At 46.4% G+C, this 25,454-nt stretch overlaps 1 protein-coding gene across 1 annotated transcript in view; it reads left to right on the plus strand.

Moving 5' to 3' along the window:
- The first annotated feature begins 1,705 nt into the window (after positions 1-1,705).
- The window catches only part of LOC127569132 (26S proteasome regulatory subunit 4), a 33,324-nt gene continuing 9,575 nt past the window's right edge, over positions 1,706-25,454 (plus strand). The window contains exons 1-7 of the mRNA XM_052013509.1: positions 1,706-1,783; positions 9,418-9,471; positions 11,976-12,072; positions 14,116-14,240; positions 16,461-16,646; positions 20,054-20,182; positions 24,145-24,241. Coding sequence (XP_051869469.1) covers positions 1,781-1,783; positions 9,418-9,471; positions 11,976-12,072; positions 14,116-14,240; positions 16,461-16,646; positions 20,054-20,182; positions 24,145-24,241 — 691 coding nt within the window. The 5' untranslated portion in view covers positions 1,706-1,780. The remainder of the gene's footprint in view (positions 1,784-9,417; positions 9,472-11,975; positions 12,073-14,115; positions 14,241-16,460; positions 16,647-20,053; positions 20,183-24,144; positions 24,242-25,454) is intronic.

Genomic DNA, 25,454 nt, shown 5'->3' on the forward strand with positions numbered 1-25,454 from the left:
TAACCACATTGGTATTGGTTTATTATTGTCACTTGCACCGAGGTACAGTGAAAAACTTGTCTTGCATACCGATCGTACAGGTCAATTCATTACACAGTGCATTGAGTTAGTACAGAGTGCATTGATGTAGTACAGGTAAAAACAATAACAGTACAGAGTAAAGTGTCACAGCTACAGAGAAAGTGCAGTGCAATAAGGTGCAAGGTCACAACAAGGTAGATCATGAGGTCATAGTCCATCTCATTGTATAAGGGAACCATTCAATAGTCTTATCACAGTGGGGTAGAAGCTGTCCTTAAATCTGGTGGTACGTGCCTTCAGGCTCCTGTATCTTCTACCTGATGGAAGAGGAGAGAAGAGAGAATGTCCCGGGTGGGTGGGGTCTTTGATTGTGCTGGCTGCTTCACCAAGGCAGCGAGAGGTAAAGACAAGAGTCCAAGGAGGGGAGGCTGATGTCCGTGACACACTGGGCATCCAAATCAGTTCCTGCAAACTGGAAGCTCGGGTCCACCATCTTATCCTCAGCTCAATGTAATCAATGTCCAGCTGATATTGATTCCCCCTCATTCGATTAAAATACGTAAACTCTTAACTTTTCCAGGGGAAGCAAGAGTGAGGTGATGGATTTTGGGAGTCAAGTGTAAGAGGAAAGTATACAGTAAATGGCAGGACCCCGAGGAGCATTGATGTCCGGAGGGATCTTGTGGTGGTGCATTTCCATATCTCTCCGCAAGTGGTCACACAGTGGTAAAGAATGCTTATGGCACGCTTGTCTTCATTGGCTGGGGCATTGAATATAAAGGTCGGGAAGTCACTTTGCAGCTGTATAAAACTTTGGTTAGGCCGCATTTGGAGTATTGTGTGCAGTTCTTGTCTGTACTGTTATTGTTTTTACCTGTACTACATCAATGCGCTCTGTACTAACCTAATGTATCTGCACTGTGTAATGAATTGACCTGTACGATCGGTATGCAAGACAAGTTTTTCACTGTACCTCAGTACAAGTGACAATAATAAACCAATACCAATTCCACACTACAGGGATGGCATAGAGGCTTTGGAGAGGGTGCAGAAGAGGTTCACCAGGATGCTGCCTGGATTAGTGAGTATTAGCTAACAGGAGAGGTTGGACAAACTTGGGTTGTTTTCTCTGGAGCTGAGGGGTGACCTGACAGAAGTTTATAACATCATGAGAGGGACAGACAGGGTAGAGAGAGTCTTTTTCCCCAGGGTGGTAAGGTCAAATACTGGAGGGCACGCATTTATGGCGAGAGGGGGAAAGTTTAAAGATTTGCAAGGCAACTTTTCTACACAGAGAGCAGTAGGTGCCTGGAACGCACTGCCAGGGGTGGTGGGGGAAGCATTTATGCAGAGACATGAACAGACAGGGGAATGGAGAGACATAGATAATGTGCAGGGAGATGGGATTGGTTAGATTGGTTTCATGGTCAGCACAGACATGGTGGACCGAATGGCCTGTTCCTGTTCTATGTGTCGTTGGAGCTTCCTGTGCACAAATTGTTTCCTGCATCTCCTACGTTACTATGGTAACCACAGCCCTAAAGTGCTCGGTTTTGAAGTGTCCTGCGTGCCGCTGAGGAGACGGACCTGCTCCGGGCACTGCCAGCGGACCTGCCCCGGGACCGACAGATCCAGTCCTCCCACCGCAGGGGGCGCAGGCGGACGCTTCGAAACGTCCAGCTGAACGCGGTTCTGCCGCTCGGCCGCCGTCCGCGGTGACGTGTTTCCAGAGCGACGGTGACGGCGAAGGCAGGAGAAGATGGTGAGTGTGGCGGAGGGAGAGGGAGGGGGAGAGAGGGGAGGGGGAGAGAGGGGAGGGGTGGAGGGAGGGGAGGGAGTCCGGGGGTGGCGCCGCCGCTCGGGGACGGAGGGAGCGACAGGTCGGGGCAGCAGCGACGGTTCTGTCAACTCATCGCCCCTCCCCCACCGGCGGAGGGAGGGAGGGAGATTGAGGGTAGAGGGAGGGAGGTATTGGAGGGATTGAGGGAGGGATTGAGGGAGGGAGGGATTGAGGGAGAGATTGAAGGAGGGAATGAGGGATGGAGGGGGAGATTGAGGGTAGAGGCAGGGAGGTATTGGAGTGATTGAGGGAAGGATTGAGGGAGAGATTGAAGGAGGGAGTGAGAGGGATTGGAGGGAGGGATTGGAGGGAGTGAGGGATGGAGGGAGTGATTGAGGGAGATTGAGGGTAGAGGGAGGGAGGTATTGGAGTGATTGAGGGAGGGAGGGATTGAGGGAGAGATTGAAGGAGGGAGTGAGAGGGATTGAAGGAGGGAGTGAGGGATGGAGGGAGTGATTGAGGGAGATTGAGGGTAGAGGGAGGGAGGTATTGGAGTGATTGAGGGAGGGAGGGATTGAGGGAGAGATTGAAGGAGGGAGTGAGAGGGATTGAAGGAGGGAGTGAGGGATGGAGGGAGTGATTGAGGGTAGAGGGAGGGAGGTATTGGAGTGATTGAGGGAGGGAGGGATTGAGGGAGAGATTGAAGGAGGGAATGAGAGGGATTGAAGGAGGGAGTGAGGGATGGAGGGAGTGATTGAGGGAGATTGAGGGTAGAGGGAGGGAGGTATTGGAGTGATTGAGGGAGGGATTGAGGAAGGGAGGGAGGGATTGAGGGAGAGATTGAAGGAGGGAGTGAGAGGGATTGAAGGAGGAAGGGAGGAATGGAGGGAGGGAGGGATTGAAGGAGGGAGTGATTGAGGGAGGGAGGGATTGAAGGAAGTGAGAAGGATTGAAGGAGGGAGTGAGGGAGGGATTGAGGAAGGGAGGGATGGAGGGATTGAGGGAGGGAGGGGGGAGTGAGGGAGGAAGGGGAAATAGAGTGTGGGAGAAAAATGGGGTGGGAGAGGGGGAGGGGGGGAGAGAAGGAGAAAGGGGGACAGGGAGGGGAAAAGGAGGAGAAAGGAGAAGCGGAGATTTGAGGAAAGGAGGGTGATGTTTGAGCAAGTTTGCTGAAAGGTGTGCTCTGTCCTGGCATTTTCGAGCTTGCTATAAGTTACAGAGCTCTCAGAGCAAGCAAGGTGTAAAAACATTGAGCTGAGAAGCTCCTATGGGTAAATTTGTGGTATTTTGAGTGAAAATTTTCTTAATCTTTTAACATTGTCTGTGATTGTGACCAACTCATGGAATGTGGTTTCATGAAGTTATACAGCACTGAATCAGGACCTTTGGCCCCAACTCATCCATGCCAACCAAGTTGCCTTTCTATGCTAGTCCCATTTGCCTGCGTTTGGCCCTTATCCCTCTGAACTTTTCCTATCCATGTAACCATGCAAATGTCTTTTAAACGCTGTAATTGTGCCCACCTATACCACTTCCTCTGGCAGTTCGTTCCATATTCACACCATCCTCTGTATGAAATACATGCCCCTTAGATCTTTCCTCCCTGTGTCCTCTAGTTTTAGGCTCCCCTAACCTTGGGGAAAAGAAGCTGTGACCATCCACCTTATGCCCCTCATAATTTTATAAACCTCCATCAGGTCACCCCTCAACCTCCTTCACTTTAGGTAAAACAGTCCCAGCCTCTCCATTGACATTTTATTTCTTGGATGTTACTTTGTGGAACATTAGAGCAGGATAAAATGTCAGCACGACATTGTGGGCCAAAGGGCCTGTACTGTGCTGTAGTGTTCTGTGTTCTGTTATTTTTGACATTATCTTTGTGGAACAACTGGCATATTTAATACAAGAAAACCAGTGTTGTTATTGTATTGGTGCAAGAGGCAGATACCATTTAATGTGCTTCAGTGCCTCAAGTGGCTGTTACTGACTCCCATTACCTTATTAGAGTCACATAGCACGGACATAGCCCAACTGGTCCATGCCGACTAAGATTCCCATCTAAAATAGTCCCATTTGCCTGCGTCTGGCCCATATCCCTCTAAACCTCTCCTACCCATGTATCTGTCTAAGAGTCTTTTAAATGTTGTTAATGTACCTGTCTCAACCACTTCCTCTGGCAGCTCATTCCATATTCTGACCTTCTGGGTGAAAAAGTTGCCCCTCCGGTTCCTATTAAATCTTTCCCCTCTCACCCTAATCCTATGTCTTCTAGTTCTTGATTTCCCAACCCTGGGAAAAAGACTTCTTTTTAATGGCATTTACCTCATATTAAGAAACAGCATGTTTTCTGCAGAAAGCAGTCTTACGCCGTGCTGTTGATTGGCATTCAAATTTATTGGGCACACTTATATTTATTCACATGAAGGTAACCTTGTTTTTGGGGAATGTTATGCAAAAAAAAATTAAGAACCATAAACATTACACAGATCTGAAGTTTTAGGGAAGGGATACAGAGGAGATGTAAGGAAGAACATCGGGTGGTCAACGTTTTGGGTCAGGACCCTTCTTCAGGACCTCCTTCCTGAAGAAAGGTCCTGACCCGAAACGTTGACCGCCTGCTTTTCTCCACAGATGCTGCCTGGCCTGCTGAGTTCCTCCAGCATCATCGTGTTTTTTATCTAGATTCCAGCATCTGCAGCCCTTTGTTTCTCTAAGGAAGGACTATTTTTGTGCAGCCACTGGTGGTGATCCAGATCCTCAGGGGGTTAGAATAAGCAGAGATAATTTAAAAGAAAATTGGAGGGAAATAAACATGCATGGCTGTGGGAATAGAACTGGGTATGTTTGCAGGCACTCAGCATTGACCTAGTGGGCTGAGAGGGTGTCTTCTGTGCTATGATCTTCCCACTAGTGTTTTGTAGCATCACCAACAATAATTCACACTTATATTAGCCTCCTTCAATGTTGTAAAGCTTCCTGATGAACATCATAGGATTGTATCAAACAAAAATTGACATTGTTACATCAGGAGATAATACAAACTTTCTTATAGGAGCAGAATTAACCTTTCCAACTAATCAGAATTTTTAGTTTGATAATTGGGATTTGTGCTTTGCCCCAACCCTGCACCCTGTGGCTGTCGATCAAGTGACCAGAGTTCTCCATTGTCTGACGCAGCTGTATCACTGGTTATAGTTATGCTTTGTTGTGAGAGAACATTTTATTTTGATAAGGAATAGAGAATGCTAGAAATACCCAGCAGGTCAGGCAGCATCTGTGAAGAGAGACAAAGGGCTGATGTTCAGGCTGATGAACACCCGGCAGTTCTTTGACAAAATCAATTATGGGAATCTCATCTACACCTGAAACCGTAAACACTTCTCAGGTGCTGACAGACAGCTGTTTCTGTAGAAGTGTGTTTTTCATAGACAGCTGTTTAGGTCGACGTGTGTTATACAGAGATAGTTGTTTATGTTGATAAGTGGTATACAGAGTTTGAGAATTTTATATTGTTGGATTCTAATGAAGGAAAACTCTCGTTTTATGGGAAGGTTCTGTCGGAAAGAACTGGAAAATCACTTGGAAACGATGAAATAGCTTGTTAGAAAATGAGGGTCTGATCTGTCTCAATGAAGGCGATCTGTGAGCCATACACAGATAGATGAAAGTAATCTCCTTAACCTGTTAATATTCCTCGTATCTGCTGAATGTAGATGTGTGCCGCGCACAGGCGTCTCTGTGTGTAGATGTATGCCGCGCACAGGCGTCTCTGTGTGTAGATGTGTGCCGCGCACGGACGTCTCTGTGTGTAGACGTGTGCCGCGCACGGACGTCTCTGTGTGTAGACGTGTGCCGCGCACGGACGTCTCTGTGTGTAGACGTGTGCCGCGCACGGACGTCTCTGTGTGTAGACGTGTGCCGCGCACGGACGTCTCTGTGTGTAGACGTGTGCCGCGCACGGACGTCTCTGTGTGTAGATGTGTGCCGCGCACAGACGTCTCTGTGGGCCGGTGTGTTTTCTGTATCTTTATTCATTTTTTGCCTGTGGTGTTGCTGGGAAGAACAGTGTTTATTGCCTGTCCTAGCAGCATTTCAAGGATTGATTGGGAACAGGAGTCTATTCTAGCCACTTCCATTATTCAATTAGAACCATAGAACCATACAGCACAAAACAGGCCCTTCGGCCCACCATGTTGTGCCGTCCATCAAACCACCCTCACACTATCTAACCCTTTCCTCCCGCATATCCCTCTATCTCACATTCCTCCATGTGCCTATCCAACAAACTCTTGAACCTGTCCAATGTATCTGCCTCCACCACCACCCCAGGCAGTGCACTCCATGCACCAACCACTCTCTGGGTGAAAAACCTCCCCCTGACATCTCCCCTGAACCTTAAAGCCATGCCCTCTTGTCTTGAGCATTGGTGCCCTGGGAAGGAGGTGCTGGCTGTCCACTCTATCTATTCCTCTCAATATTTTATATACCTCTATCATGTCTCCTCTCATCCTCCTCCTTTCCAGGGAATAAAGCCCTAGCACCTTAAGCCTCTATTCATATTCCATACGCTCAAATCCAGGCAGCATCCTGGTAAATCTCTGCACCCTCTCCAACGCCTCCACATCCTTTCTATAATGCAGTGACCAGAACTGAACACAGTACTCTAAGTGTGGTCTAACTAGAGTTTTGTAAAGCTGCATCATCACTTCGTGGCTCTTAAACTCAATCCCACGACTTATGAAAGCTTACATCCCATTGGCCTTCTTAACTGCTCTATCCACCTGTGAGGCAACTTTCAGTGAACTGTGAATATGAACCCCCAGATCCCTCTGCTCCTCTACACTGCCAAGTACCTTGCCATTTACCTTGTACTCTGCCCTGGAGTTTGTCCTTCCAAAGTGTACCACCTCACACTTCTCCAGATTGAACTCCATCTGCCACTTGTCAGCCCAGCTCTGCATCCTATCAATATCCCTCTGTAAGCTCCGACAGCCCTCCACACTATCCACAACACCGCCGATCTTAGTGTCATCTGCAAACTTACTAACCCAGCCTTCCACCCCCTCATCTAAGTCATCTATAAATATCACAAAAAGTAGAGGTCCCAGAACCGATCCCTGCAGGACACCACTAGTCACTGCCCTCCAATCCGAGGGCACTCCCTCCACCACAACCCTCTGCTTTCTACAGGCAAGCCAATTCCTAATCCACACAGCCAAGCTTCCCTGGATCCCTTGGCCTCTGACCTTCTGAAGAAGCCTACCATGAAGAACCTTATCAAACGCCTTACTAAAATCCATATAGACCACATCCACCGCACTACCCTCATCAATCTTCCTCGTCACCTCCTCAAAGAACTCTATCAGGCTTGTGAGGCAAGATCTTCCCTTCACAAAGCCATGCTGGCTGTCCCTAATCAGTCCATGATTCTTTAGGTGTTCATAGATCCTATCCCTTAGAATCCTTTCTAACAGCTTACCCACCACAGATGTAAGGATCACCTGTCTGTAATTCCCTGGCCTATCCCTACTACCTTTTTTGAACAAGGGGACAACATTCGCCACCCTCCAATCCTCCGGCACCATCCCCGTGGACAACGAGGACGCAAAGATCCTTACCAGCGGTTCAACAATCTCCTCCCTCGCCTCTCGAAGCAGCCTGGGGAATATCCCGTCAGGCCCCGGAGATTTATCTGTCTTGATATTATTTAACAACTTCAACACATTCTCTCTCTTGATATCTATAACCTCGAGAACATTACCCTTACCAGTACTCCCTTCCGCGTCATCAAGACCCCTCTCCTTGGTGAAGACCGAAGAGAAGTATTCATTGAGAACTTCTCCCACTTCCGCTGCCTCCAGGCACATTCTCCCACCTTTGTCTTTAATCGGACCTACCTTTACCCTAGCCATCCTCCTACCCTTCACGTACATGAAAAAGGCCTTGGGATTTTCCTTAACCCTACTAGCCAATGCCTTTTCATGTCCCCTTCTAGCTCTCCTCAGCCCTTTCTTAAGTTCCTTCCTCGCTACTCTATATTCCTCACGGGCCCTGTCTGAACCTTGCTGCTTATACCTTATGTATGCTACCTTCTTCTCCCTAACTAGTCATTCCACCTCTCTCGTCACCCACGGTTCCTTCACCCTGCCATTGCTTCTCTGCCTCACCGGGACATATTTATCCCTAACATCCTGCATAAGATCCCTGAACATCGACCACATCTCCATAGTACATTTCTCTTCAAAAAGGACATCCCAATTTACACTTCCAAGTTCTCTCCTTATAGCCTCATAGTTCGCCCTTCCCCAATTAAATATCTTCTTGTCCTCTCTGCACCTGTCCCTGTCCATGACAATTTTAAAGGTTATGGAGCAATGGTCACTGTCCCCCAAATGCTCACCCACCAATAGATCCTTCACCTGTCCCGGTTCATTTCCTAAAACTAGATCTAGCATGGCATTCCCTCTAGTCGGCCTGTCGACATACTGCGTCAGGAATCACTCCTGGACACATATAACAAATTCCGTCCCATCTAAACCTTTGGCACTAAGCAGGTTCCAGTCTATATTTGGGAAATTGAAGTCTCCCATTATAACAACCCTGTTATTTTTGCTTCTCTCCAAACACTGCCTACCAATCTGCTCCTCTATATCTCTACTGCTACCGGGGGGCATATAGAATACTCCTAGTAGAGTAACTGCTCCTTTCTTGTTCCTTACTTCCAACCATACGGACTCTAGAGATGATCCTTCTACAATATCCATCCTTTCCGCAGCCGTAACAGTGTCCCTGACCAGTATCGCCACCCCTCCTCCTCTTCTCCCCCCTTCCCTATCCCTCTTAAAACAACGAAAACCAGGAATATTCAATATCCACTCCTGCCCTGACGTCAGCCACGTCTCAGTAATAGCCACAATGTCATAGTCCCCCATACTTATCCAAGCCCTCAGTTCATCTCCCTTATGCCTGACACTTCTTGCATTTAAGTAAACACACTTCAGTCCATCTACCTTACTACTTTTATAGCCTGTATTCTGCTTCTCCTTCCCCAAAGCCTCTCTACCTGTTTGATCTAACTTTTCCCCATCCCCTTCTTCCTCTGACCTACTCCTCCAGTTCCCTTCCCCCTCACAAACTAGTTTAAACCCTCCCGAACCACCCTAGCAAACCTAACCGCAAGGATATTGGCCCCCTTCTAGTTCGGGTGTAACCCATCCTCTCTGTACAGGTCCCACCTTCCCGAGAAGCGATCCCAATGATCCAGAAATCTAAAATCCTCACTCCTGCACCAACTTCTCAGCCACACATTTATCTGCCACCTCCTCCTGTTCCTGTCTTCACTGTCGCGTGGCACCGGCAGCAATCCTGAGATTGCTACCCTTGAGGTCCTGTTCCTCAGTCTTCTGCCTAGCTCCCTGAACTCGCTCTTCAGGACCTCATCCCCCTTCCTACCTATGTCGTTGGTGCCAACATAGACCACAACTTCTGGCTGCTCTCCCTCCCGCTCAAGAATCCTGTGGACCCGATCAGTGACATCCCCAATTAGATCATGACTAATCAGAACCGCTGTTGCATTTCCCACCTTATGTACTGAACTGTCTTTTCTTCCCCCTTAGGGTCAGAGCCAAAGTGGTGGTCACGGAGCTGGAGGTGGTAAGAAAGATGACAAGGTGAGTGTTTAGACTGTTATCGCTGTTCATTGTGGTCATTGTTGTGATAACTCAAACTATAATAAGATCCTTCAATAGTACCACCCTGGCAACTAATGTTTTAAATGTACATTTAACAGAATCAGCCTCAAAGAAAGAAAGTTTAAAAAGTTGGCAGCATTTGCAGAGAGAGAGAGGGGGTTATTGTTGCTCCAGAACTGAAGAGAGAACAACAGCTTTTTAGTGAATGGAAAAAAAACAGGGAAGTTGGGGAAGGAGTCAAGAAAAAATGAAGAGGTTGTGAAAAATAATAATAATATAATAATATTTATTTATTAGTCACATGTACCTCAAAACACGTGGTGAGATGCGTCTTTTTGCGTTAACAACCAACACAGTCTGAGAACGTGCTGGGGGGCAGCCTGCAAGTGTCGCCATGCTTCCGGCACCAACATAGCATGCCCACAACTTCCTAACCCGTACGTCTTTGGAATGTGGGAGGAAACCGGAGCACCTGGAGGAAACCCATGCAGACACGGGGAAAACATACAAACTCCTTACAGACAGCGGCCGGAATTGAACCCAGGTCACTGGTGCTGTAATAGCGTTACACTAACGGCTACACCACTGTACCGCCCTGTACACTACTATAACAAACTGCTGGAGGAACTCAGCGGGTCAGGCAGCATTTGTGGAGGGAAACGGATAATCGACGTTTCAGATTGAGACCCTTCATCTGGACTGGCAGTGTTGACCCAAAATATCAACTGCCCATTTCCCTCTACAGATGCTGCCTGACCCATTGAGTTTCTCCAGCAGTTTATATTTTGATCCAAATTCCAGCATTTGCATTCTCTTGTACCCCCAGAGCCCTTAATTCCCTGGGTCCCCAGAAATCGATCATTATCAGTTTTGAATTAGTTCCTCACAGATCCATAGTCCTAAGGCAGAGAATTCAAAAGATCACAACCACCTGAATAAAGACATTTCTCAGGTCAGTCTTAAGTGGCCAATCTCTTCTCCTGAGACTGTGGCTCAAGTCCCAGGTTCACCTGCCAGCAGAAACAGTCTCCCGGCATCCATTGATCACGTCTGCTGAGAAGTTTATGCATTTGAATATTATTGTCCTCTCATTTTTCCATAAACTAAAGAGGGAAGACGCCTGCTGCTCAATCCCAGAAGTCTGACATTCCCTGACACTCCTTTGAATATTCCATGAGCTGGGGGACCCTGTCACCTTCGTTCTTTCTCCTTCTCCGCTGGCGTTTTTTGTGACTGCACAGATGCTTCTGGTCTAGCAACTGAGACACGACTGTTTTGGCCGTTACCTTGCTCACCTCTTTGTGAAATGACATTAAGAAACACCTTCTACCCCTCTGCCCTCAGATTCTTAACGGTCCATGAATCCTACTTCGTTATTCCTTTATTTTGTAATTTACAGTAATTTTATGTCTTTGCATCAACGAATCTCACATCATCTAAGTTGGTGATAACAAATCTGATTCTGATCACATGCTAGCTGCTATCAGATTGTCAGAATCTAACTACAAGTTGAAACTCTCCAGTCCGGCACACTTGGGACCTGACTGGTGCAGGACAACAGGAATCGGCCCAAGGACCCCCGACGTAAACATATCCCTCACCCCGAGGCTTGCCAGTTCACTCTCTGTATGTATTGCTATTGTCATAAAAAGTAGAATGAAGCTTAAAACAGAAAATAAAATGTCATCAGAAATAGTTTTTATTGTTTCATGAAATATAATATGAAGCTTACAATTTAAAATCTGTACAGGTTGTCCCCCGGTTACGGCAGCCTTCCGTTTCTGTGAACTGTTTGTAACCTGAACAGTTTGCAAGTCGGAATTGCGGCCACAAAGCAAGTTGCCGCATGGCAGAAGATGCCCACAGCAGGCGGCAAATCCATCCCGTCGGTCTCCCAAACGCCCGCTCGTATGTACGAGCTGTATGTAAGTCAGGTGATGGTAAGCTGGTTAGGACCTGTAGTGTACTGTCCTTAGTGTAGCGGTTAGCGTAATGCTATTACAGCACCAGCGACCTGGGTTCAATTCCTGCCGCTGTCTGTAGGATTTTGAACGTTCTCCCCATGTGTCTCCGTGGGGTTCCTCCGGGTGCTCCAGTTTCCTCCCACATTCCAAAGACGTACAGGTTAGGAAGTTGTGGGCATGCTATGTTGGTGCCGGAAGCGTGGCGACGCTTGCAGGCTGCCCCGAGAACACTCTACGCAAAAGATGCATTTCACTGTGTTTCCATGTACCTGTGACTATTAAAGATATCTCTTATTGCTGTTGAAACATACGTGTATAATAAAATTTAAAACAAAATAAATTTCAACTACAAACACACACAAGGTTGGCGCTGCTAATACAGCTGCCCTGGTGGCGGCTTTGCAAGCTAATGGCACCAGATTCAAACCATGCCAGACCACGGAATGCCAGAGCAGAGAGTTTCAACCTGTACAAAGCTGTGGCGTGGAATCCAAAAGATAACTCCTTTGCTTGTGCTAGGATAAGAAGAAGAAGTACGAGCCACCGGTGCCAACGAGAGTGGGGAAGAAGAAGAAGAAAACCAAAGGGCCAGATGCTGCCAGCAAGTTGCCCCTGGGTAAGCTTTTATATCCCAGGACATTGCCTAACCTTGTTAGCAGTACTTGGAATGAGGAAGGGGGTTTGCTGCTGCTGTTGGAGGTGAATTAAAGGAAGAAAGACCTCCCTTTCTATTGTGCCTTTCATGATCTCAGAATATCCCAAAGTCCTTTACGACCAGTAAAGAACTTTTAGACATGCTGTCATGGTTGTAACACAGGAAGGATGCAGCAGTGTGATACTCATCAGATCATCTGTTTTAATGATACTGATTAAGGTGATAGATATTGGTCAAAACACAGAGAATAACTTCAAAAAATGTTCTGTGAGATTTTTAGCATCTGCTTTAGAAAAGTGACGAGGGTTTAGTGTTCTGTCTGAAAGATAAAGCACAAATAAAGCTTCCAAGGGGTGTCCTGTTAACCCCAATCCAAGGACTGGTTTGACAAACGACATTCCCATAATCCCAAAAATGCCAAGTCACCTGCCTGCCTCTACAACATTCCACATTCTTTTCAACATGCTTTTTTTTGTTCCCAGAAGACTTGATTGTTAACTGTCTTAGATGACCTGTTCTGTGTAATACCTGATGCCCCTGGGATTTCCTTCTAAATTCATACATTTACTCCTCTCATTCACCCGTATGGAACCTTGCTTCATGTCCTCTCCCTGTCTTACCCAGGCAAAACATTGAAGAGGCAGCACAATGGTGCAGCCAGTAAAGCCACTGCCTCGTGGCTCCAGCGACCCAGGTTCCATCCTGACCTCGGGCACTGTCTGTGTGGAGTCTGCACGTTCTCCCTGTGACTGCCTGGGTTTCGTCCAGGTGTTCTTGCTTCCTCCCACATCCCAAAGACATTTGGGTTGGTCGATTAATTGGCCACTGTAAGTTGCCCCTGGTGTGTGGGTGAGTGGGAGAGTCTGGGGAGCAGTCGTTGAGGATGTGGGGAGAATAAAAAATAAGACTAAAATAGGGTTAATGTAAGTGGGTGCTTGATTTTGGGCTGAAGTTTCTGTCCTGGAACTCCTTCTCTATGAAGTAGAGAATGTACTATTCAATTACTAATGTATGTATACGATTCTTGTTGTCCTTCTGTAACACTAAGCCTCCCAAGCTGGATTTAATTCAACTGAACTCATACATCAACTACATAACATTTATGTATTCCTGCCTTGGCATGAAATAGTTTTCTGAATCATGGGGGTAGTGTGGCTTTCAATTCATTTCATGCGTGGTTTGATTTGATTCCTTTTGATTTCATGCTCAGCTGGGGTTTAATTCAATTACTCTATACCATTTGTTTGCTGTGCTGTGCTTTCCTGCTGGACTTACCTCTTCTATCTGAACCAGAACAATTCTGACTGGTGGTACAGCTGAGAAGCAGTTCAGCTTAAGTCTTGCAATTGGTAAATTGGTTTATTATTGTCACATTTACCGAGATGCCGTGAAAAGCTTTGTCTTGCATGCCATCTGTACAGATCATTTCATCGCAACAGTACATCATGGTAGTACAAAGGAAAAGCAATAACAGAATGCAGAATAAAGTGTTTCAGTTACAGAGAAATTGCAGTGCAGGCAGACAGACAATAGCAAGGACATGACGAGGTAGATTGTGAGGTCAAGAGTCCATCCTTTAAACTTTTAAACTTTGTTTTATACAGCACGGTAACAGGTCCTTCTGGCCCAACGAGCCCGCACCACCCAATTACACCCATGTTAACCTACTAACCCGTATATCTTTGGAATGTGGGAGGAAACCAGAGCACCCGGAGGAAACCCATGTAGTCACGGGGAGAACGTACAAACTCCTTACAGACAGCGGAGGGAATTGAACCCCGACATAATAGCATTACGCTAACTGCTACACTACCGTGCTGCTAACATACAAGGGGACCATTCAGTAGTCTTATAACAGCGGGGTAGAAGCTGTCCTTGAGCCTGGTGGTACGTGCTTGTGTGTTCCAGAATAGGTGAGGTGCATCAGTAAAGCATCGTCGGCAACTAAAATCCTTTGTAAATCCGTCCTAAGAATAATCCCACCTCTTTGCTCTATGCCAACAGTGACCCCTCATACACAGTGCCGTCTGAAATTACTGAAACTGGAGCGGATAAAAGATTATCTTCTAATGGAAGAAGAGTTCATCAGAAATCAGGAACAAATGAAACCACTTGAAGAGAAGCAAGAGGTTTGTGCTCAAAAATGACTAAATGTGATGCACCATACCATTGCACAGGAGGGGTTGTAAACTTGACAGTAATTACCCCCACGTTAGTTCCCATGTGACCAGAGGGCATCTGATTCTGTTTCCCTTGACTTCTTGGATTTGAGGATACAAATTTCATTGGCGACTCCAGAGCCTTTGATGTATTCCTCGACGTCCACATGCTGTTTGTTTAGGGCAAGAACTGAGCTGTTCACGTTGGAGGCACAAGAGATTCTGCAGATGCTGGAACCTGGAGCAACACACAAAATACTGGAGGAACTCAGCAGGTCAGGCAGCATCTGTAGAGGGAAATGGACAGTCAACGTTTCAGGTCAGGAGTCTCCACCCGAAACATCGACTGTCCATTTCCCCTCATAGATGTTGCCTGACAAGCTGTTCATCTTGTCAATCAGGTTAAAGTCCCTTAGATGTGGAGAGCACTGTGGCTCTCAGTTGTACCACAGCCACTTGCCTCCACCCCAGCCCCAGATCCACGCTCCCTCCTGTACCAGATTGAGGGTACATGGCACCCTCTGCCAGTTCCAAGTGAGAGTCGTGCTTTCTGTGGGGGATATTAATCATTCATGAGAAAGTGCTACAGCTCCCTTGATTGCAGCAGAATGGGCTCTGTGGCCAGAGCAGTAGCTCTGAAGCTCAGTCACATATAGGAAACTGCCGCCCTGTTTGAATATGGTTATCTCTCAGTCAGCACTATGATAATGACTAGTTTTGTAAAATGGTGTTGGTTGAGGAGAAATACTGCCATGGGAAATATTCCCCCTTCTCTTAGAAGTAGTGTCCTGGACTGCCAGAGTCTCCTTCACTCCTAGACTGGAGTGCCAGCCTAGATGTTCCACATTCTGAACTGAGTCGATGGTTTCTCAGGCATCTGGCTGCTCGCCCCTTGCCCTCCCAGGCTTGTCTCCCTCATTTGGTTTGGTGTGTGTGACTCCAATCCCACACCGTCATGACTGATGACAAACACGATTGATGCTGGAGGAACTCGGCAGGCCAGGCAGCATCCGTGGAGAAAAGCAGGCGGTCAACCTGAGTCCTGAAGAAGGGTCCTGACCTGAAACGTTGACCGCCTGCTTTTCTCCACGGATGCTGCCTGGCCTGCCGAGTTCCTCCAGCATCATCGTGTTTTTCATCTGGATTCCAGCATCTGCGGTCCTTTGTCTCTCCAACATGACTGACACTTCATGTGCTGCCGAAGTGGCTCAGTGTGCCAGTCTGTTGTATTAAACAGCCGCTGCTGATTTCAGAGGAACCACTAATGTTATCTTGGTACAATTCTCAATGCAGGAGGGTCTGGAGGCTCGGTCAGTCGTCTATTCAACAGATGTTAATAAATTTTGGAAATTAAGGGGTAATGCATGAAAATGGCATTGAAGTAACAGATCTGTCATGTTCTTATTGCATAAGAGAGCAGGGACAAGGGGCTGAAGAGCATACTCCCATTCCTTATGTTCTTGGCCAGGTAATAAGTAGCAGCCTTGGTGTTTTAAGACAAGTTCGTAAGGTCTCAAAGGGCAAGGACTCTGGACACAGTCTTAGGAGTTAAAAATGATTTATTCACAAAGACAAACACGGGACAGGATGAACGGGAACGGACGCACACTTACTCGCACACAGGTGATCGAGAACATGGGGGAAATCGTAACAAGGGTGAGATGCACACACACACTCACACAACACACACACACTCACACAAAAAACAAACTGGGTACAAACAAATCAAGGAAGAAACAATACGGTGCCTGCCACCCCTTGACTCAGTGCAAGCATCGGCTCTGTGGTCCCAGGGATCCTTAATGAATTACTCTTAAGCAGTGCAAAGCTTACCTCAGCGTCCCCCAGAGACAAAAGAGAAAGAACCAAGCACATGCGGCACTCTTTATAGTACTGGAGGGATGGGGGTGGTCCAGTCCAGGGCCAATGGTCAAGTGTGCCAGGAACAAAGGTGGTCAAAGATCTAATAATTAGGTGTGCACTAATGGGTGGGGGTGGAGCCAAACCTTGATTGACAGTGTTGTGTCTTCCAACCAGGTAGGTGCAGCGCTGTCATCCGACCAGGTGGGGGTCAGTGTTGTCACTGTTACGTGACGGCCACGACCCTCCACAACACACTTGGGGATGATAGATCGATCCCTAGAATGGGTGCATTTGAGAGAAACTTGTTGGTTTTGTCATTGACAACAGGAGGAACGGTCGAAGGTGGACGACCTGAGAGGGACACCGATGTCCGTGGGTACTCTGGAGGAAATCATCGATGACAACCACGCCATTGTATCGACATCCGTTGGCTCTGAGCATTACGTCAGCATTCTGTCATTCGTGGATAAAGATCTGCTTGAGCCGGGCTGCTCCGTCCTACTCAACCATAAGGTCATTAGTTACTGCCTTAAAGCGGACCCAGGGGTTGACCTTTACTTAAGCTGGATGTTTGCATCTTTGACAATTGTGTTGATATAAGATGAGTTGGGAAGTAACGAGAATGGAAGAAAACGGTGCAGTATTTACTCTGAGTACCTTGTGATCACTTCCTTGTCATCAAGAAACCTGGTTAAAAAGACATGGGCATAGAAGAATGAGGGGGATTTGATAGAGGTTTACAAAATTATGAGGGGTATAGACAGAGTAAATGTGAGTAGGCTCTTTCCACCTAGATTAGGAGAGATAAGTACGAGAGGACATGGCTTTAGGGTGAAAGGGGAAAGGTTTAGGGGGAACATTAGGGGGAACTTCTTCACTCAGAGAGTGGTGCGAGTGTGGAATGGGCTGCCATCTGACGTGGTAAATGCGGGCTCACTCTTATTTTTTAAGAATAAATTGGATAGATACATGGATGGGAGAGGTCTGGAGGGTTATGGACTGGGTGCAGGTCAATGGGACTAGTGGAATAAAGGTTTGGCACAGACTAGAAGGGCCAAATGGCCTGTTTTCTGTGCTGTAGTGTTCTATGGCAGGAGGTGAGAAGGCTAGCCAAGTTGAGCAGTACACTAAGTCCCTGTTACTCACGAGGCATAGGGGCACGGACTTCTCACAGATAACAAAAAAATGCAGAAAACACTAAGGCTGCTAGCAGTGACCTTTCCGTGGACATAACTTGTACGTAAATAGCTTCGAGCTTGTGTTTCATCTTGTCGAAATTGACTCCAGCCCACACTCAGGACCCCGGCCCTGGATCACGCACTCAGTCCACACTCTAGTCCCCGCGAATGTATTCCCACTCTTTTGAGTCTCTGGAACATATTTGAAGTGGACCCTTGCGAGGATGTCACGGCTATATGTATCTGCAGATAACGAGGGGGTAGTATAGTGGTTAGGCTTGGAGGGAGAGAAATGCAGTGTTTCACAGACACACTGAGCAAATGAAGGAGGGGGGGATGTTGGTGGTGCAGACAGTGGAACCAGTATTGCGGCATTGTGAGCTCAGTCGCACCAGTGCAAGGTGTAAAACTGAGCCTGCAGGTTTGGCACCAGGAAAATAATCACAAAGCTGCAGGATTGTCCTGAAAAGCCAACGTGTTACTAACGTTCTTTCAAGAAAGCAGCTTGCTCTCCATACCAGTTTGACCAGTGTTTAACTCCAGTCCTATACCACGTGGTGGTTTATGATTTGGAATGGTATCATTTTACGATGGGGAATTTAAGACAAATAATGAGGCCCACGTGTTAATTCTATTGTAACTTGTGGTGAACCACCCTGCCATTAATTATTGACACCATTTGTATTGAAGTTAGTTATTAATTTAGGACTCAGTATGGAATTAAAAGGCCAAGTTGTGAGCTCATGTTTAAAGATTAATGTATATATGGGATAGGGATCTGGTGTAATCTTCTTTGATCAATCGTGGAATTGAACTTAGGAACCAAGAGGTATTGTTGCAGCTGTATAGGTCCCTGGTCAGACCCCACTTGGAGTACTGTGCTCAGTTCTGGTCGCCTCACTACAGGAAGGATGTGGAAGCCATAGAAAGGGTGCAGAGGAGATTTACTAGGATGCTGCCTGGAATGCGGAGCATGCCTTATGAAAGCAGGTTGAGGGAACTCAGCCTTTTCTCCTTGGAGCGACAGAGGATGAGGGTGGACCTGATAGAGGTGTATAAGATGATGAGAGGTATTGACAGGGTAGATAGTCAGAGGCTTTTCCCCAGGGCTGAAATGGTGGCCACAAGAGGACATAGGTTTAAGGTGCTGGGGAGTAGATATAGAGGAGACGTCAGGGGTAAGTTTTTACTCAGAGAGTGGTGAGTGCATGGAATGGGCTGCCAGAAATGGTGGTGGAGGCGGATACGATAGGATCTTTCAAGAGGCTGTTAGATAGGTACATGGAGCTGAGTAAAATAGAGGGCTATGGGTAAGCCTAGTAATTTCTAGGGTAGGGAGATGTTCGGCACAGCTTTGCGAGCCGAAGGGCCTGAATTGTGTTGTGGGTTTTCTATGTTTCTATCTTGGTTCCTTTTTACTTAAGGGAAGGATTAAAGTTTTTTAACTGATATGTTTGATGATGAACCCACACATCTAGAAATTGCTTTATTACATTGGTAATTGTGTTAAAAAGGAGATTGCGTATCACCCTAATACAGTGTTTTTAAAGAGTCCCACAATCATCTCAATCTTCCAGGTTGCAAGGTCCCCAGAGCAGCGTTGTTGGTGGTGATGCTGAGCTGACAGCTTCAGTGCCCCATTCCTGTCCTAAGATCTCACAGCTGCGATATCTGCAGCCTGTCCTCAAAGGTGCAGACACAATACAACCAGCACACTTCCAACGAATGGGGATACTTCAGGAGTGGTTGCTACGGTTGATGGGAGGGGGTGTGACTGTGTGCTCCCTGGGGTTAGAGGGACCAGGAGGATGGTTGAGGAACAGTGGCTGCGAGTGGCATGTTCTTTGAGTTTTTTTCCCAGGGGGAAATGTCAAATGCTGGAGTGCATAGGTTTAAAGTGAGAAGGGGAAAGTTTAAAGGAGATGTGCAGGGCACTTTTTTTTTACACAGAGCGGTAGGTGCCTGGAATGTACTGCTAGGGGAAGTGGTGGAAACAGATACGTAGTGTAGCGGTTAGCGTAACGCTTTACAGCGCCAGTGACCCAGTTTCAATTCTGGCCACTGTCTGTAAAGAGTTTATACGTTCTCCCTGTGTCTGTGTGGGTTTCCTCTGGGTGCTCTGGTTTCCTCCCACATTCCAAAGACGTACAGGTTAGGAAGTTGTGGGCATACTATGTTGGCGCCAGAAGCGTGGCGACACTTGCGGGCTGCCCCCAGAACACTCTACGCAAAAAGGTTGCATTTCACTGTGTGTTTCGATATACATGTGACTAATAAAGAAATCTTATTTATGAGACAGGAACAGGCAGGGCATGGAGGGATTTAGGCCATGTGCAAGTAGATGGATTAGTTTAAATTGGCATCATGGTCAGCACAGACATTGCGGGCTGAAGGGCCTGTTCCTGTGCTGTACTGTTCTGTGATGGAGACTGTTGCAATATTATTTAACAAAAAGTGGCCAGAATATTCCCAAATCTTAAATATCTCCTTTTTCAAACAGATTCTCAGTGATTTCTGATCTTCAATAGTGTGGTGACCATCACTAATTGTTGTCTCTTCTATGAACTACGGTCATTATTTATATATATATATATATACACACACACACACACACACACACACACACATCCATTGATGTCTTTGTCTAATTTTAGAGACTACAGGTGCCGTACGCCCTTGAATCTGAAAAGTCTTGAATATCACAGGCACACAATGACAAGTGTTATTTGTCCTCCGCATTAGGTCCATGCTGTGATCGGAGTGCTGACTGACGATACAGATCCACTGGTGACTGTTATGAAAGTTGAGAAGGCTCCACAGGAGACTTACGCTGACATTGGTGGATTGGACAATCAGATCCAGGAAATCAAGGTGGGCACTTCGTACTCGTACTCTAAATTACGTGACACACTCCTCTCCTTTCAGCTCCAGAGTTTAGTCCTGTTCTGCAATAGAAGTCCAAACAGACACCCTGATCACCAGAATCAGATTTATTATCACTGACATGTGATGTGAAATTTGTTGTTTTGCGGCAGCAGTACAGTGCAAAGACATAAAAATCTATAAATTACAAAATTAAATGATTAGTGTCCAAAAAAAAGGAATAATGGGGCAGTGTTCATGGATCGTTCAGAAATCTGATGGCGGAGGGGAAGAAGCTGTTCCTGAATCGTTGAGTGTGGGTCTTCAGGCTCCTGTATCTCCTCCCCGATGGTAGTAACGAGAAGAGAGCATGTCCCGGATGATGGATGCCACCTTCTGGAGGTACTGCCTCTTGACGATGTCCTCCATGGTGGGGAGGGTTGTATCTGTGATAGAGCTGGCTGTGCCTATAACCCTCCTGTGATCCTATGCATGAGAGCCTCCATACCAGGCTGTGAACAACCAGTCAGAGTGCTCTCCACTGTACACCTCTAGAAATTTGTAAGATACTTTGGTGACGTACCAAATCTCCTCAAACTCCTGATGAATCTTCTTCATGATTGCATCAATGTGTTGAACCCAGGACAGATCCTCTGAGATGTTGACACCCAGGAACTTGAAGCTGCTCACCCATTCCGCTGCTGACCTCTCAATGAGGACTGGTGTGTATTCTCCCGACTTCCCCTTCCTGAAGTCCACAATCAGTTCCTTGGTCTTGCTGATGTTGAGTGCGAGGTTGTTGTTGCGACACCACTCAACCAGCCAATCTCCCTCACTCCTGTACACCTCCTCGTAACCATCTGAGATTCTACCAACAACAGTGGTGTCATCGGTGAATTTATAGATGGTGTTTGAGCTGTGCTTAGCCACACAGTCATGTGTAGAGATCCTACCAGGTGTTGAAAGGAATTGTCAAATTCAAGTTTATTGTCATATGCACAAGTACACATATGCACAGGTGCAATGAAAAACTTGCAGCAGCATCACAGGCACATAGCATCAGATAAGCACGAGCAGGCACGGTAGTGCAGTGGTTAGTGTAACACTATTACAGCGCCAGCGACCCAGGTTCAATTCCGGCCACTGTCTGGAAGGAGTTTGTACGTTCTTCCCGTGACTGTGTGGGCTTCCTGCGGGTGCTCTGGTTTCCTCCCACATTCCAAAGACGTACGGGTTAGGAAGTTGTGGGCATTCTATTGTTGGTGCCGGAAGCGTGGCGACACTTGCGGGCTGCTCCCAGAACTCTCTACGCAAAAGGTGCATTTCACTGTGTGTTTCAATGTACATGTAACTAATAAAGACATCTTATAAGCAGCATTCCCAAGAAAAACGTAAGTTAAACATAAATAATACACAATTTTTACAAGAAGAAGCACAATTATAACAAAATAAAACAAAGTTCATTGTAGTACAAAGTGATCCAAATGGTCACAGTGTTGCTGTACTGGCGTAGTGATTAGGGTTGTGCAGGTTGGTTCAAGAACCGAATGGTTGAAGGGAAGTAGCTGTTCCTGAACCTGGTGGTGTGGGACTTCAGGCTTCTGTACCTCCTGCCCGATGGTAGCTGCGAGAAGATGGCATGGCCTGGATGGTGGGGATCTTTGATGATGGATGTTGCCTTCTTAAGACAGCGCCTCCTGTAGATACTACCGATGGTGGGGAGGGATGCGCCTGTGGTGTATTGGTCCGCTACTCTAATCTTTGCTGGCGGCTAACAGCAACATAGTTTCATACTCGAATTTCATTGTTGGATTCTAATAAGAAAAGTTGAAATTGTGGTTCTTGCTGGTGGGATGCAATTGGATTTAGCAGCAATATTGTTTTCATTGGGCTCTGTAGAGCGAGGTGGTATCAACACCGTATGTGAGAGATACTTTACAGGAAATATCTGTGATACTGGTAGAACCCTGCATGAGATATTTAATGTATTGCTGGTCAGCTTTTCATCGTTTTGCACACAGCATGTCAGGGAAAGAGTTATTTTAGATGGTTGAACAAAATTTAGTCCCCATTTTAAAGGTATATTTTCTTGTTTGTTTCATATACTTTGGCTATTACTTTGTTATGCATACCTTAATAACAAGGCTCATACATTTTGGGAATAAGACTTGGATGGACCAAAGGAAGTTATCGGGAGCTACTGGGGAATAAGAGACCCTTTTCCACCATAGGAAATGGATTGACAATTTCAGTTCTAAATATGAATATAAAGATATAATAATGGGTTTATAGAATCTGTAAAATTTGCGACATGGATTTTATGTGGCATAGCCACAGGAACCTCCTCCCACAAACCCACTTTGTTTCCTCAGTTAGAACATCCAGTATTTCATGTAGAGTTAGTTGACATCAAGTGTAATTTGCAAATAAGAAAGCAAGGACTTGCATTAATATAGCACCTTTCAGGATGTTCCAAAATGTGCCAGTGAAATATTTTTAAAGTGTAGCCTTTGTCGTCGTTGTCTTAGGCCGATCCTACACGGTTGTGAAGGACCTGCCTCCACTCCAGTTCTGTTCCGAAGTGGCTAACAGGATCCACAGGCTCCGTCCTAGGGGCAGGTGGTGCTTGGCGAGGTGGGTTGGTGGAGTTATTGCATGCACCTTCCACTGGAGCCAGGGTGGTGGAGGTGCCGAAGCAATGCAGGAACCACGGTGTCTGGATTGTGCACAGCAATGTCCCAGAGCCAGCCACGTGATAGTGGCCTAATAGTCTACTTTAGAAATGTTGAATGAGGGATGAATATTGACCGGAACATTCCGCTTCTTGGAAAGAGCTCCATTGTATATTTTGCGTCTACCCAAGGGAGCAGATACCGCCTGTTCAACATCTCACTTAAAAGACATCTCCGGCACCACAGCACTCCCTCGGTATAGCACTGTTAGCAGCTATGTGTATTTCCATAGCCGTCTTTGCAGTGAGACTTAACCCCCCCTCTTCAATCTCCCTAAAATAACCTAACTATACCCTCCGAGCCAGATTTTCTGGTCTAGAGGAAGAAATATTTGACATTGATATAAGATTGTAAATAAAATTTGCTTAAACTGGAAATCCTGAAACAAAAACAATTGCTGTGAACAGTCATTAGGGGAACACTCAAACAGAGTTTCCCTTTGCAAGTTGAAGATCCTTTGGAAGGTTGTAATAGTGATGTTGAATGATTTGTATGCCTCTGTTACAGAATCTCTGGATGCTCTTCCTGTTTGTGGCTGCTTGCTGTGCCACATTTCCTACATCCATGTAGTAACTATCTTTCATTGGCTGTGAAGCAATTTGGGATGTCCTGACAGGGGCATTGTTGGTATTGGTTTATTATTGTCATTTGTACCGAGGTACCATGAAAAGCTTGTCTTACAAACCGATCGTACAGGTCAATTCATTCCACAGTGCAGTTACATTGAGTTAGTACAGAGTGCATTGAGGTAGTACAGGTAAAAACAATAACAGTACAGAGTAAAGTGTCACAGCTACAGAGAAAGTGCAGTGCAATAAGGTGCAAGGTCACAACAAGGTAGATCGTGAGGTCAGAGTCCATCTCATTGATTAAGGGAACCGTTCAATAGTCTTATCACAGTGGGGTAGAAGCTGTCCTTAAGTCTGGTGGTACGTGCCCTCAGGCTCCCGTATCTTCTACCTGATGGAAGAGGAGAGAAGAGAGAATGTTCTGGGTGGGTGGGGTCTTTGATTACGCTGGCTGCTTCACCAAGACAACGAGAGGTAAAGACAAGAGTCCAAGGAGAGGAGGCTGGTGTCCGTGATGTGCTGGGCTGTGTCCACAACTCTCTGCAGTTTCTTGCGGTCCTGGGCAGAGCAGTTGCCGTACCAAGCCGTGATACATCCAGATAGGATGCTTAGTACACAATGCACATCGTTCCTTCCTAACGCCCTCCCTTCATGTTTATTTTTCTCGTAGGAATCTGTAGAACTTCCGCTCACCCATCCTGAGTATTATGAGGAAATGGGAATTAAGCCGCCTAAAGGAGTAATTCTGTATGGTGCACCTGGTACAGGTAAATTATGTGTTTAAACTGCCAGTGTTGTTTCATTCTCAATTAACTTCCTAAATCTCTTTAATCAGCTCCTTTGGGATAAAAGAGCACCTGAAGTAGTGTTATTAGTGGTTCAGCTAATGACAGCGTAACCCAGTTTAGTGTGAATCTACACTGTCCGTTGGTGCATTTTTTTGGACATTGCCGGAATCCTGCCAGGAATTTCTCACCTACCTGTTCTGGAATAAAAACTGAAGAGTAACTGAGAGCCCGTTTGTTCCGCTGTTCAACCTTTCCATGGCTTAGAGAGAACAAGCCATTGGAGAGGTGTTGTGTCAGGACCTGGAGTAGATAGTGGTCCTGGCCCACATTGTAAGTGAGTAAGTTGGTTTATTGTTGTCACATGTACCGAGGTACAGTGAAAAACCTGTTTTCCATGCCATCCACACAGATCATTTCATTACAACAACACATTAAGGTAATACAAGGGAAAAATAACAGGATGCAGAATAAAGTGTTACAGTTGCAGAATAAAGTGTTACAGCTACAGAGAAAGTGCAGTGCAGGCAGACAATAAGGTGCAAGGTCATAACGAGGCAGATTCTGAGGTCAAGAGTCCATCTTATCGTACTAGGAGGGAGTTCAGTAGTGTTTTTAACAGCAGGATAGAAGCTGTCCTTGAGCCTGGTGGTACGTGCTTTCAGGCTTTTGTATCTTCTATCCGATGGGAGGAGGGAGAAGAGAGAATGTCTGGGGTGGGTGGGGTCTTTGATTATGCCGGCTGCTTTACCGAGGCAGTGAGAAATGTAGACAGAGTCCATGGAAGGGAGGCTGATATTGCCTGGTCCACTTAGCAGGAGTTATCCTCACAGTGACAGAAGGAGAGTTACCAGATGACCTTCTGTAGTACAGCCTGAGTGTAGCACATTTTCACAAAGTTGGACCCTCCACATTGGACAAAAGTCATCCTAGTGCTTTGGGTCGGTTGGCGGAGAGGACTGGAGAGAAAAGTTTCCCTGATTTTTCTTCCTTTTAATCGGCCCGGATTTTTATCCCTTTTCCTGTGCTTGGAGTTATGGTTCTGGGTGGGTGGAGAGTTTACTTTGATGTCATTAAACTGGAAAAGGTGCAAGAAAGATGTTGCCGGGACTGGAGGGCTTGAGTTATAAGGAGATGCTGGATAGGCTGGGACTGTTTTTCCCTGGAGTGGAGGAGGCTGAGGTGTGACCTTATA

This window comes from Pristis pectinata, chromosome 1 (assembly GCF_009764475.1).
Source record: "Pristis pectinata isolate sPriPec2 chromosome 1, sPriPec2.1.pri, whole genome shotgun sequence".
In the NCBI taxonomy this organism is placed as follows: domain Eukaryota; kingdom Metazoa; phylum Chordata; class Chondrichthyes; order Rhinopristiformes; family Pristidae; genus Pristis; species Pristis pectinata.